The sequence below is a fragment of the Galendromus occidentalis genome, unplaced genomic scaffold (assembly GCF_000255335.2).
Source record: "Galendromus occidentalis unplaced genomic scaffold, Mocc_1.1 scf7180000077360, whole genome shotgun sequence".
NCBI lineage: Eukaryota > Metazoa > Arthropoda > Arachnida > Mesostigmata > Phytoseiidae > Galendromus > Galendromus occidentalis.
This window is the reverse complement of record NW_003805348.1, coordinates 566744-580013: the sequence shown is the minus strand read 5'-3', so window position 1 is coordinate 580013 and position 13270 is coordinate 566744. Positions and strand designations below refer to the sequence as shown.

Below are 13270 nucleotides of genomic sequence, written 5' to 3'. Positions count from 1 at the left end.
ATCGAAGAGAGTTTGATCGTACCACCACATGTTACGCTTCTAAGACACTCATGCTCGCTGGGTTGCGTTCGTCCGAGGCAATCGAGTCCCCAATACCGAAACACGGCGGGCAATGGATTTCCAGAAGTGGACATCCATTTTCGAGATCGCTCACGGTCAATGAAATTCCGACAGCGCACGGGTCGCGATTGTCTTCAAGCCTGCATTATTCACGCCTGCGGAGCTTCATCAAAGCTGATTAATAATAGATTGTTTCCTCTGACATCTCGATTCATTCCGGCCGATGGATCAGTGCCTAGTCAGGTTCCCTTTGGGCATGGACGAGCAGCGCCGGGCGCAGGGTCTTGCGCTTCGGCATAATACTGCGTCGGAGCGCTTCCGTCGGGCTCGGCCGGGTCATCAACGAAAATGATGGTTTGTTTTCGGTGAGAGGAAAACAGGGTATTTAAGACGCCTCGCAGCACCCTGCCGGCTTCCGCGGATAATGACTCCTGACGCCGACGGCGCCGTATCGAAGGCAGTCGTCGAGAGCCGGTGAATTGATCTTTTCTGAATACCAAGCGCTGCTCCACGTGTCTCGCTCTCGGGCGACGTCCTCGACGGGACAGAGAAGACTCGCTGACACAACTTAGTGGATGACATTCTTCTCGTCTATTCTACTGTAGGAGGAAGGATCCAGAAAATTAGCCTTCCTGTGGGCTGTGCCACTCAGGAGATTTCCTCCATGCTTGAGAGAGCTTGAATGCCCACAATATCTCGTTGAATGGAAGCGGGGCAGTATGTCGGTAGGGAATGAATCCCCTCGATGAGATCGGGACCGAATGCTCTCATCGGGGAAACGGATTGCGTCAGCAACTCGTCGATTAGACTTCGCTCTACGAAAGAGTTCGGTGACGAAATAATCGAAAACGGTGACGTTCGCACACGGTGCATGACTGGCGCCTACGGAGACTCACTCACAATCAGTGAAAATGTTATCGCTTCTCGCGAGAAGAATGAGTTGTGACGGTGACGACTATTCTTCGGCTTTCGATATCGGGACCGGACGGATTCCACTGGGAGCGCGAGCTCAGGTCAAACCTACGGTGAGGATTCCCGGTTTGTAATCCAGCGTCGGAACTTTTCCGGCACCTTGGGGAATTTATCATTCAGAGCTTGACAGTGAAGAGTCCCGGAGTTTGCGTTTTCGAGTATGCGGACCCATTCCTTGTGACTCCGCATCAGGAAACCGTGGCGAGCTGATCGAGCTTGTCCATCTAGATTCGTCGAAGGCCGCTCTGAGGGAGCGAGACCTCCGCTCTCTGGGAGGGTTTTCAGTCGGAGAGTTTTTTCGCCACGGTCGGTTCCTTCCGGCCCGCCTTTTCGCGACTCCTCGCCCGCTAACTTTTCCCTCGGATCTCGTCGGCAGGGTCGACTCCGCGGTGCCGGAGTACCTAAAGCTACAAGAATTCGCGGAAATAGCGTGAGGCTGTGTTCGCGGCCGGCACAAGAAGCGCCGCGCCGCATCTACGCTCTGGGGAATGCATTCAGTAAACAACAGCTGAATGTTTTCCGAATCGTCGCCCAACCTAATCGGACAAATGGGTCCAAAACTTCGCGCCGAATTACTCGGCCCCACCGGATGCTGAGCTCCAGATCTCAGTCCCGCATTACGCTGGGAAAGGTCGCTCGTACCTTCCCGGACCGGCGGTGAATCGCAGCTAAATCGACCCGCACCCGTAATTACTTATGTCCAATCGATTCTGCGCATCGACGGGATCGCTCCTTTCCCAGAATTCAGAATAATTTATCCATCAGACAGAGACGATTGATTCCGGTAAGAGATCGAGAACGATGGCGGTGGAAGAGCTCTCGTGAGATTGAAACATCGGATCACGCGAGTTGTAACGATGGAGGAACAAATGGATGTTCCTTAGCAAGACGGGTGCTCTTAAGGTTAGACATGAATTGATCGTTGCTGGAATCAATTTGGCGCCCACACCCGAAAAGAGGGCGGCGTCAAAATGGAGCTCAGCATCGGACCGGTGCTTGTCGATCGTCCGAGGTCGTTCCATTACCAGGACTACCTTCCTGGGACCTCACAAGATCTCCTGCACCAAAGAGAAATCAGACCAGCCCCAGTGAGAATTCATTCCATGAGAGCTTTCGTCAACATGAGATGTGAAAACAGTACAAGAGAATCAGGAAACATGGAGCAGTCGAGAATCATATCGTTCCAGCCGTCACGACGGATAGAGGTATAACGAATGATCGAGAGGCCTTTCGTTATACATATTATAGGTATCTTAGATTGACCGCTCACTCAGCGGAGAGAACCACACAGGGTTGTGGTCAAGGGATACAGCCAAATATTCAGTCTTCGAATTTCAGCTCCTCACCTGCACAGCTAAGGAACGACAGATTGAAATCGTGCGACCTCGATCGAGTTCCTCAGATGAAGCGTTGGGGAATAAGCTTCAATTTTCCACGCGTATACGCCATGCGTAGGAGGGCTTCAAGCCGGCCCAAGGGAGACCTCGGGAGTGTTTGTGAGCGGCGCCTTTATTCTCCTTTCTTTTATAACATATTTTTACGACGAGGATCGCCAGTCAATCTCCCGTTTTTTTCTGAATTTTCTCAACACTGACAGCCGCCTCGGAAGTGATTCCACTCTCCCTTCCCGCTAGAGATTCCCCCTCGCTCCGCGGCGCTGTTCCTTGCTCCCTGCGCCAGAAATGGTAACCTTCTCAGACTCTTGTGTGCATTCCGGGGGCCAGAGATTGGCAATACTATTGGAAGAGAAGGATCCAGGGGGAAATTTTCGCGCAGACCGAAACCTCCACTCGAAACCACCACTGTAGATTCTCTGACTCATGCGAGCGCCAGCCAGCGGGCGGGCAGCCAGCCAAGCTCGGCAAAAAGAATTTCGAGAAGAAGAATGAAAGAAATAAAAATCCTGCACTGACGCTGTTTCCTGAACCCGGAGCGGCGCTCAGGCCACTCAGTCACTAAATCAACGCAACGAATTCCCCGAGACAGGAAAAAGTAGAAAGAGAGCAAAGCAACTGCTAAGTCGCTGTCCCGTCGTCACCAGCGCGTTCCGAGATAATCGCTTCACCTCCGAGCACGAGTGAGGATTTTCCGTCCAATTTCAGGAGAGTATGTGGTGCCTGCTCCACGGGCTCAAGAAGAAGTGTATGGATTTCTCCGCTGCACATAATTAGGTATGTATGTATGTTTAATGCTCAAAGGAGCGACGCTCCTTGCTCGTCACTCATATAGTATCAGTGTTAATTAGCGTACCGGGTCGATGGGGCTCCCGGTCGAAAGCGATTATCTCTATCGAATGAATCGGCTCCCACTCACAGACAGTCAGCCGAATTCTATACGGGCGCAGACTAGGGGGCCTGGTCGATGGAGCGGAGCTAACGTCATGAGGCTGATAGAAATGGGATTCGAATGCTCGTATATTCGCTTACGATACGAGGCGAGCTCAGGACAACCGAAAACCGAGGGCTTTGGCTCTTGGTGTATTGAGTTGCCCCCCTAGTCCGATCCGTCGGGGGATTGACAGCAACGGCCCCAGCTGCACCGAGTCGCGAAGTACTGGCGACTATTGACAGCTAACCCCGCGAGTGGTCGGAATAATACGAGCATGACGTGTGCACTGACAAGCAAGACGTCGAACATGACGGCGAACAAGCGAGCCCACGGACGAGGTGTCATGCCGAGAAGAGTGTATGATGTCTTTCGGGACGTCAAGCGAGATGCCCACTAAATTGGATGATATGTTCCAGGCATCGAGGAATATCCCGACCACCGACACCGAGCCCCATACCGAACGAGTTAGCTGTGTGAGCAAGTGCCTTGCTCCAGAGATGATCTGTCGAGTGTAGCGTGAGCCGACCGGCCAACTTTCCCTCTGGATTCCAATTACTGGATAAATCCCCCAGCTCATTGGTTTTCCGAAAGTTCCCTCTATTACCCTCTGTTTCGGCTGCGCGAGCCACCGTTACGAATAAATAGCTTTCCTATTTCGCTGGTGGATACTGCGTAGTCGAGTGTCGGAGGGAAAGGCCGGGGCAACGGAGAAGGCGAGGAAAAGGTCCTCTTGACTATTCCGACCGAGAGCTACCCGGACAGATCTCAGGAGCAGAGGGTCGCGCAGGATGAAGCGTGGCCCTCTTTACCCGGCTGCTATTTTCTTCGGACGAGAATAGTGTGTTATGCTTTATGGCGACACTGGAGACCACACGCGACCGCTACTTCTGTGAGCCTTTTCAGTACGTTGTCGTTCCTTCCTATTTTTCCTTTCCTCCTTAACCCTAGCTGACGTCGGGACTACGACCGGAGCCCGCCGAGCCTCTCAGAGGCCATCAGCTGTGCTCCTGTCAAAACTACGGCTGAGGGACCTCATGTCGAGAACTTCATTTGCGCTGTCACTCCTGCCCAGGCTTCTCGGAATTCCTCCGGCTGACACAGCTGTGCTCACAATAACGCATGCTCAAGACATGGAGTGGGTACTTCGTTCAAACATCCAACGGGTTTATTCTTTTTCCACGCGGCAATTCCGATGCTCGCCATAATTTCAGTATCACCTTTTCGCTTCTGCTCAAATATGTATATGCACCTCTCGAATTTATACATCGGTGCGTAGCAACGATAACGCATCATCAGGAATGATTCCGTAATAGCCGCGTACATAATCCGCAGTGCTGGCTCCCCTATCGCGGCGGGGTGGACGGTTCTCCTCGTGACTTACGACAGGGATGTCGAGAAATTGAAATATTCAACCTGGAACAATGCGTTGTCGATTGCTACCGAACACCGAAGTCGACACTTCCGCGCTTGGGGTTCGCAGCAGAAGGGACCGTGGGAAAACACATTCGAATATTCAGAAGTTGGCGCACCCTAATCGATGGAAGAACAGCTAAGCCATGGGCTTGAGCAAAAGGTCGTAGTTGAGGTTTCTTCGGAGGGATATGTAATTGCGAAGAATGCACGCCATACAAAGCAACGAAGTTGTGATGCCCAGCGCCTGAAACGGAGAGTTTGGTGTTTAGGCGCACTCTTAATTCGATACGCTCGTTTCCGAAATATTCAGCGGAGCTCCGAGGGTAAGGGGGGATGGGAGAGAGTCCGTATCAATACATAGGATCGAGGATAACGGACGACCATTAAGCACAGTCAGAAAATCCAACGTTCGATCATTACGGTCCTCACTGCATGGGAAATCGATGTTTTTCATTCTCTCTCAACAGCCATCCATACCGCAGAGCTTTCTTAGAGCAATACTGGGTCCTTCGGCTACGGGGATACTATGTCTCAATGCTTCCCTGTTCCTGGTCCCTCCTCGAATTCCACAGATTCCTCCAGTGGGTTTTCGGGGTGCGGTGGAAAGGTAGCTCAGTTGAGCCCTTCGTATGGAGGGTACCGTACCGGATTCCCGATTCCAGCATGCTCGATTGCGACATGCCCGACTCCGAGAGGTCAGATCGGGGAGAAACGGGCAAACATGACCATGAGGCGACCTTATCTTGGCTTGGGCTGCGACCTAACCCAATTCAAGTCTCTCGGCCCGGTTTCGGAGAGGTTTTGAGCCGGACTGCCGGCGACGATTCGGGAATCCGGGAAACGGGTACCCAGGATTCGGGAATGATGTACCCAACCAGCGAACAGAGGTAAGACGAGAGATCCTCCACAATGCGTTCCCAAAGTCCACAACAAAACTTCGAGTCGGAGACCCCCGGACTTGTGTTCCAGCGCCGGGCGGGTATCTCGCGATCCATTCATATTGGACAGTTGAGGATTAATGTTCCATTAGAGCTATCTCCTATTCCTATTTGTCTCATTGTCAACTGATGTTTGCGTTTTGCCGTAGCCGAGCGAGCGCGAGAGCATGCACTCCGGTAGGCTTGCGTAACATATGATAGGAGCCGCATGGACTATTCGTATGACCCAGGAATTTCCGTTCAAGGCCGGTGGGAGGCAGGGATCCAGCGAGCTTTCCGCGTCAGCTAGCCTCGATGTGTTGTATACGCGAGAAATGCTCGTGTTCGTGGCATCGCTGTCACAATAGAGCGCAGACTCTCCGAAGAGACCTTTGTTTCAATTCACTTCAATCCAATCGCTCGGAGGCGATGAAGCATCACTACTCAGGTCGTTCCCGGCCACGCGACGGAGCGAAGTCTTCTTGCTGAGCTGAGTGAGTCTGGAGCTCCACGTGTTTCCTACTACACCGCTTCGCAGTGTTTGAAGACGCCATTCTCGAGGACAATGGGTCGAGGGAGGGAGGGAGAAAATGGAAGGCAAAGGAGGTATTGCTTAGAAATACGAGAGAAGAAGACACCTACCGATGTTGCTAAGGTATTCTCTATACTTTGAGTGCTGAGCCGGCTGTCGTGTAGCATCGCATCGGGCAGATCAAGGAGTGCCATGGCAGACATTAACAAGATAGAAGAGCTTAGACCACATGTGAACGAAATGCATCCTGCGATAAGTTCCTGCAACGAAATGGGTGAGTCAGGAGGGGAATGACTGGCCAACAGACTGAGTGAGTGACTGACTGACTGACTAAGCGACCGAACGACCGACCGACCGACCGACCGACCGGCCGGCTGAGTGGTCCACCAGCTGAGACTAGCAGAAACAAGATGGACGTCTGTGGGAGCCGCAGCTGGAGCCCGAGAAGAACACCTGAGTCTCAAGGAAGCGTCTGTCACGCATTGACGGAAAGCGATAACAACGACAAGAGATTGCTCTATCTCCGCTGTCTCTATTTTTCTGTTCATGTCACGCCCACTCCGTGTCGTCCGCTGGGACATCGGATCGCAAAAAACGGTCGCACGGAACAGCTGACGGACCGTCGATGGAGTTTCACCGATGGATAACAAAGGGATAGGTGGATCCAACGACGCGCTTGACTAGATGGCGACTGCTGTTTGGATGAACATCGTCTCAACTGACGACCACATCCTTTCTCTCGCAGCATCCAGCGCAGCTCCTGGTCACGAGTGCAAGGAAACGCAAGGGGAGGGAGGGGAGACGACGCGACGTCCCCGTCAAGAAGCTCGACGCCGAAATTCGGAGTCCATCCCGACCCTCTCAGCACCGGCCACCATCAGCAAGCAAATGGTATCCTTCTCATGGGTGGACAAGGCTTCTCGGTCCCTCGTTCCCAGCAGCGGCTTCTCCCAGAGGATGGTTCAGGGAGCCAGGAGGAAACTTGGCTCGAGCCGGGCCTGCCACTCAAAAACTGTCGCGTGGCGGAGATAAGTGATTCGTGGGAGAGATCGCTGCGTCGGAATGGCGTGGGTAACCGATCCGGAAAGCTTCTCCATATCCTCCATGACCGATGGAATAATGTTTCGAGTCTGCTGAATACTTCTAAATAGTCTATGGCTCCTCTGGGTGTTGTAAAGTGTTTGCTTGACTGCCTCCTTGCTATTCTGACCGACTGAACATCTTCTCGTCGAACCCCTGAATCACGAACCAGCAGCAGAACAGGTCCGAGGGAGTTGAGCAGTCTTTACGGCGACGATGCCGGTGGGAACGACTGAAAGAACAACGTCCAATCCGAGGCCGCGCGGGGAGCGTCGTACGGACGAGGAGTTCTACAATGTGGATCCCCAGAGCTGACTCGTGCGGAGACAGCTTGACAGGCTTCCGAGGTCGGCTCTCCCGCCGACTGGTTGGAGCAGTCGTGCGACATATCTGTCGTTTATGGAGCCTGGTCCCTCCTTCATTTCGATACCGAAGAGCAAGATCACCACTCCAGAAAAGCAGATCCTCTCACGACGGACGATGCTGCAGCTGCGGCCGATGACGTCACTGGAAAGCATGCACTTCGTTGGACTTCCGCCGCTTGACCGTACAGCTCGTGCTGATTGTGCTGTTGGTGGGAACGATGACGAGGACACCGCCGTTCCCACCGGAGAAGAACGAGCGTAGTCGTTGTTGAGGGCGGTCGCAGAGCGGTTGCTCGAGGGATCCACCACGAGATTGCCCGATTTGCATTGCAACGGAAAAAAGACCTCCTCAAGGGACAGTCAAAAGTGGTTCGCTCCGTACAATGCCGGCTGACACTTGCATTTCTCCTTTCCTCCTCTTTTTCCGCTTCTTTCCATTCTTGCGTCGCGACGTCCTGGACGTCTGCGGGTGACTAATGGGACCTTCCGATGCTAAACTCGGACCGGACTTGCGGTTAGAGAAGCAGGCAGGCGGGCGACCGCATTTGGAGCGTCCCTGTTGTGACTGCGCCTCGACGTCGTTTCTCGCGTGGTGAAAGTCCAATGCGAGACCGTGTGAATTGCTTCTCGAGCTGGAGTTCAGAAGTGGGATGCGTTTTTTTCAGGGAGATTCAACGCAGCGTGCACCCCGACTTCCGACCCATTGTAGAGCGGTGCTCAAGAGAAAAAGTAACACCGTACCGAAGTCTACTCTTGCTTTTTTTTTCTTTTTTCAGAACAAGTTGCCGGCCTACTTGATCGACTCCTCTCGCCGGGTCTCGCCCAGAGCTTCCCTCAGGGTACTCCGAGCCCGGCCCAACTGAAAAAACGCCGCTCAGCCAAGCGAATACCAGGGGGATCTGAGACCTTTCGAATCGACACACGCTCAACTGAAGTCGAACTAGCGACGAGCGCGATGATCAATTATCTCGAGTTTATGGACCCCATCTTGCGTCTGAGCTTGATATGATCGGAATCAACACACCGAAGCGCAGATCGGATTGTGATAAACGAACGCGCTGAGAGTATCGAACACCTGGAAGGGGAGTATAGACACTTCCTCCGCCTTGCCAGTTGCTATCGGATATCCGGGGCTCCGCGAAGGAAAGAAGGAAAGCTTCGTACGAGAGAGCGATCCCGATCGAATCCCGTGCTGGGATCAAGCTGGGAAAGATGCAATACACCGATCAAGCGTATGCATCTCGGATTCGCCCACTCGGGTCGCAAAACAGTTCCCTCCTAATAGGGAAATCCGCGATTTTCTTCGCTTCGATCTTCCCATCAAGAAGATGAATAAAGCGGAATTCGGAAAATCCGTTGGATGAGGCTGAACAAATACGTGCATCTCGAACTTTTCCCGACGGGTCCTCAGTTCGGAAAGATACGGCACCAGAGAGCGGGGATGAGCTCCCGTCGGGACGCAACTCCGAGTTTCGTAAAGCCCTCACGCCTCCGAAGAAGGCGAATTATTAAAATTGACAGCAGCACCAAAGATAGATATCCTAGCCACAGACCAGGGCTCTGATGGGCTCTCCCTGAAGGCTGAGCAAGAGAATCAATCAGGATCTGACAACAAACGCCCTTGAAAGTCATGGAGGACTCCCGGAACAACTTGTATCGATCCCAGCGATCCTTGACAACGATAGAAACGAACACCCTGAAAAAAATGAAGTCTCGGAAGGAGCTCACGTCTCATGGGCTTACCAGGATCGTACTCGGTAGTAAGACGCTGCTGAGTGGTGAAAGCAAATACGACAGCAGGATAACCGAGTGCAGGACGAAAGCGGACAGGTGCGTCAGGATGAAGTTGATCTGACGCGACGTACAGGAGAGATGCGCTGGCAGCATCTGATTGTTCATCGCTGTTGGGTGGCAGCTATACAGCATGCTCATCCCACAGTACAGACATAGCACCTGCAAAGTAACGACACAATTTCACGTCAATTTCCGTTTCCGGAACGTTTATGCCTCTTGGAGCTCGGGTCCTACAACTCCCGACTCGGAGTCAAGATCGATATCGGAGCGCGAAGCCCGCTCGGGACTGGGCTTCCGCGGGAAGGCTACTCGGACGACTTCGATGGATCGTAGCTTGGGCGGATCCGAAACCAGGTCTCAACCAGGTCGGCGACGAACGATCCGGACCTTTCGGGAAAGATCCGTTTATTGCTTGCCGCCGCTGCTGCTTCTGCTAGTGCCAAAGCTCACTGAGGCGTTCAGAATCCTTGGTGCCTTCCACAGGCGGTGTGCAATCAAAAGCGAACCAAGTCTGAGGCAACATAAGACCTAGTGGACCTTGAAAAGCGAGTTTATACATCTATGGACACTAATGCCTTCACGTTGAGGTCTCCGCTACGAGAACGGGAGCAAGCCGCGCGGAAGAGACGTGTGCACTTTTCAGCAGCGAATTGCGATTTGGGTTTCCCCAAACACCGAGCCGCTCGTGGTTTGGAGGAATCGGAGCCGTTCGCTCGAAAAAAAAGGGAAGTCTGCTCATGCTTCCGACCGAAAGCTTGCTCAAAGTTCTCTGTTAGAAGCCGTACGCAGCTGAGACGCACGTTCCGTTCTAATAAATGCGAACCTCTCGTGAGCGTTAGAACCCTGGCGAATCGATCTAACCACGAATCGATACCCTCTACATCGATCACATATCGACGACAGATCGATTCTGTAGGTACGTGAGACTTCCATAATGGGGGAACATATAATACATCGTTGGATGTGATCTCCCTTTTCTCTGGAAGGTCCTCTACGAGGACTACGGCCCCTCTGAACTCCCACCGAGCCGCTTTCGGACGTCGACGGCGACAACAACGAAGTCGACTTGAGCAAACATCGCTATTACTACAACGCAGCGTTCGACGACAAGCGGAACTGCAAACTTTGAACACTCTCCCCCGCGAGCGGTGAACTCTTTGAAAATCGATGGGGCGATCGCCCGCCCGATCGAGCGAGCGAGCGCAATCGATCGGCTCCAGTTCGCCCGTCAGTCAGTCAGGGGGAACGGCAAGCAAACGACCGAGCGATCGAGCAAACGCTCGGGCGAGCGATTGATACGGAGAGCCGTAACAACATCGTCGAATGGCTACAACGATTCCCCTTACAATGAAAGACCGGTCCGGATCTCTGATTTCCTTCGCTCTTTCTCCCGCTATTTCGCTCTCTAGATCGCGTTTTCTTTCCGAACGTCTACGGCGGCAGTGGCAGCAGCAGCAGACCGCCGAGACAGTGATGAAGGAAACGAGATAAGAAACGAGGGAGGTCAGAGGGAAAGCGGAAACCAGTCGATCGTCTCATTTCTCACATCCACCGCGCCTCACACGAGGCCCGAGAATTATTTTCCTTGGGGATCGGCGATGGTGAGTTGAATCCGAGAGAATGAATTTCCTTCTAGAGAAAGGCAACGCCGCAAAGCATCGAAAGGATGGAACATCGAGTCGAAGTTTCTGCAGAGTCATATTTTCAGAGCTTAGTTTTTGTACCGCGCTCGTCGAGAGAAGGTGGGAAGACATCCGCTCCCGAGATAAAATTTCGAGAGCGTTCGAGTTCTCAAACCGGTTTTTGATTCCTCCGGAAATTAGGTTCGTCCAGGGCTCGGAATTGAGAACCCGGTATTTCCAGGGAGCCTCCGCGATCCCCGACCAGAGGCGCTGGACCTGGGGGCTCGCCTTGCTCGGCTCGAGGGGGGTGGAATAATCCTCCTGGTGGTTCCTTCTTTCCTGCTCCTCATTGTTCGATCAGATGAATCGATTGTTGGGCAGTAGTGGACAAATGCGTCGACATAGTCAGGCTAACTTAGAATAGACCCCTAGACGGGGTTCTAGTGAAGGAATCGAGCGATAGCAGAAATCAAGAGCCCAGGTCGAGAAGATCTCGGAAGATATCGACTTCGATAGGACCAGATCATCCGTGAAGTTTCGAGCGGTTTCGCGTCTACTCCGAAAGAATGAGCAAAACTTCGCCTATCGGGAAATCTTAAAACCTCCGGCTTCTTCGCTCACCACGACAGCCGGAGAACGTCGGCTCCGCATCATCTCTACCAAACCGGTGTCGGAGCTCTTTCGCGAACGTTGAGAAAACGCCTCGTCGCCACGAACGAAGCCGAGAACGCTTCTTCCAGCTCGCGTGCTTCGCTCTTGAGGAAACACAGCTATCGCAGAGATTAGCAGAGTCGAATGGAGGAGAGAAACAAAAAATCGAACTCACCACATGAATCAGTTTGATGAAGCCGTCAACCGTCTTAAGATATTTGAAATTCGACGACAAAATCTGAGAGCCAATGCTGTTCAACGTGAGAGGTTTACGAACAGGTGACGGCGAATACGGCGAACAATGGAGGGGGCTGCTGCAACTACGTCTCGAACGTGCGGAGCCATCCTCCTCCTGCGGCTCCGACGTCTGAGCCAACGTCACAGGTGAGCGCAGCGGACACGCGCGCTCATCGACACCGATGGCTCGATGTCGGGCGGTGAGAACCCGGGCAGGGCATGGCAACTCCTGCCCAAGTTCTTCAAGGAAATGTGAAAGCGCGCCAAAGTGACGGATGACGGGGTGTCCAATGCAAGCGTAAGGATCGTCAATTTGCATACGATGCCGAAAATGAACTGCACACAATGCCACACAAGATCGACCACTCGCTTGCCGTGACAGGCACGTCACAGATGCGAGCTATGTCTCCGACGACAGAATGTCGCGTGCTGGAGTCATGTACGATACCGCACGGCAGCCCCACGTTAGCTACAGTGGAGAGGGACGTCGGCGAGGGTACCGGCCCCGGCCCCCAAGCGGGCCCTCCCTCGTGTTCTCTTCTCCACGAGACGTCATCAGGGTGGTTCCCCCTCTGGGGAAGTTCAGCGGAAATCGAGACGATAAGACTCGATGATCGATACGTGCGTAGTCTTGAGTAGTACGCGACCATGACATTCATCCTGAGTTAGGTTTGTCCCGACTTCCGCCATTAGGATATGGTCCAAGGAAGTCCTGGAAACGCGTCCGCAAAGGTGCGCGGTCTCGAGAATGAAAGCTCCAGAGGAATTCCGAATCTCAGGAGACCCGGTAAATCCACGGGCCCGAGCTCGGACGCTGAACCGGGAGGGCAATTAGTGCATGCATGGATTCGCCTGCGGAGGCGAAGAACGAATACTCGCAAGAAGCCGGAGGCACGGCATTCGTATGCTCCTGCGTCTAATCAGGAGGGACGCCATCAATGACGAGCTCGTGTGCTCGAAGAGTGTCGCATTACATCGTATTGAGCGAAAGCAGCTATCTGCTCGCTTTTCTTATTGATGAAGGCTTTCGTTGACGGAAAATATATTCACATGGACGTATTGAGCTCTTTCACGACCACCCCTGGTGGCGCCCTCCGTGGAGAACACGCGAATCAATTGGCTTACCGGGGAGAATTGCACATCCAGGACGCCACCGTCGGCGCCACCTGTACAAGGCCGCGACTCGGGATAACTTTTCTCGCAGCAAAAATTTTCATCTTGATGGAATTGACGTATAGCTCCAAGTTAACAGAATCGAGCGCCCACTTCCAACAGAGCCCGGAAACATCTGGTTCGACC

At 53.2% G+C, this 13270-nt stretch overlaps 1 protein-coding gene across 1 annotated transcript; it reads right to left on the bottom strand.

The window, feature by feature from the left end:
- Nucleotides 1-4568: 4568 nt before the first annotated feature.
- LOC100903603 (uncharacterized) lies at nt 4569-12408 on the bottom strand. The gene is made up of 4 exons (XM_029111148.1): nt 11910-12408; nt 9411-9620; nt 6333-6482; nt 4569-5017 (listed from the first exon to the last, which is right to left on the bottom strand). The coding sequence occupies exons 1-4, from the start codon at nt 12288-12290 to the stop codon at nt 4910-4912; spliced, it is 849 nt and encodes a 282-aa protein (XP_028966981.1). The 5' UTR covers nt 12291-12408; the 3' UTR covers nt 4569-4909.
- Between the last annotated feature and the right edge of the window lie 862 nt (nt 12409-13270).

Excerpts from the sequence above, each read along its gene's own strand:
- LOC100903603 (XM_029111148.1), bottom strand. The coding sequence starts at position 12,290 with ATGCAAATTGACGATCCTTACGCTTGCATTGGACACCCCGTCATCCGT. Across the intron at positions 9,621-11,909 it reads TCATCAAACTGATTCATGTG|GTGCTATGTCTGTACTGTGG; the intron begins GTGAGTTCGATT and ends GTTACTTTGCAG. Across the intron at positions 5,018-6,332 it reads AGAATACCTTAGCAACATCG|GCGCTGGGCATCACAACTTC; the intron begins GTAGGTGTCTTC and ends TCTCCGTTTCAG.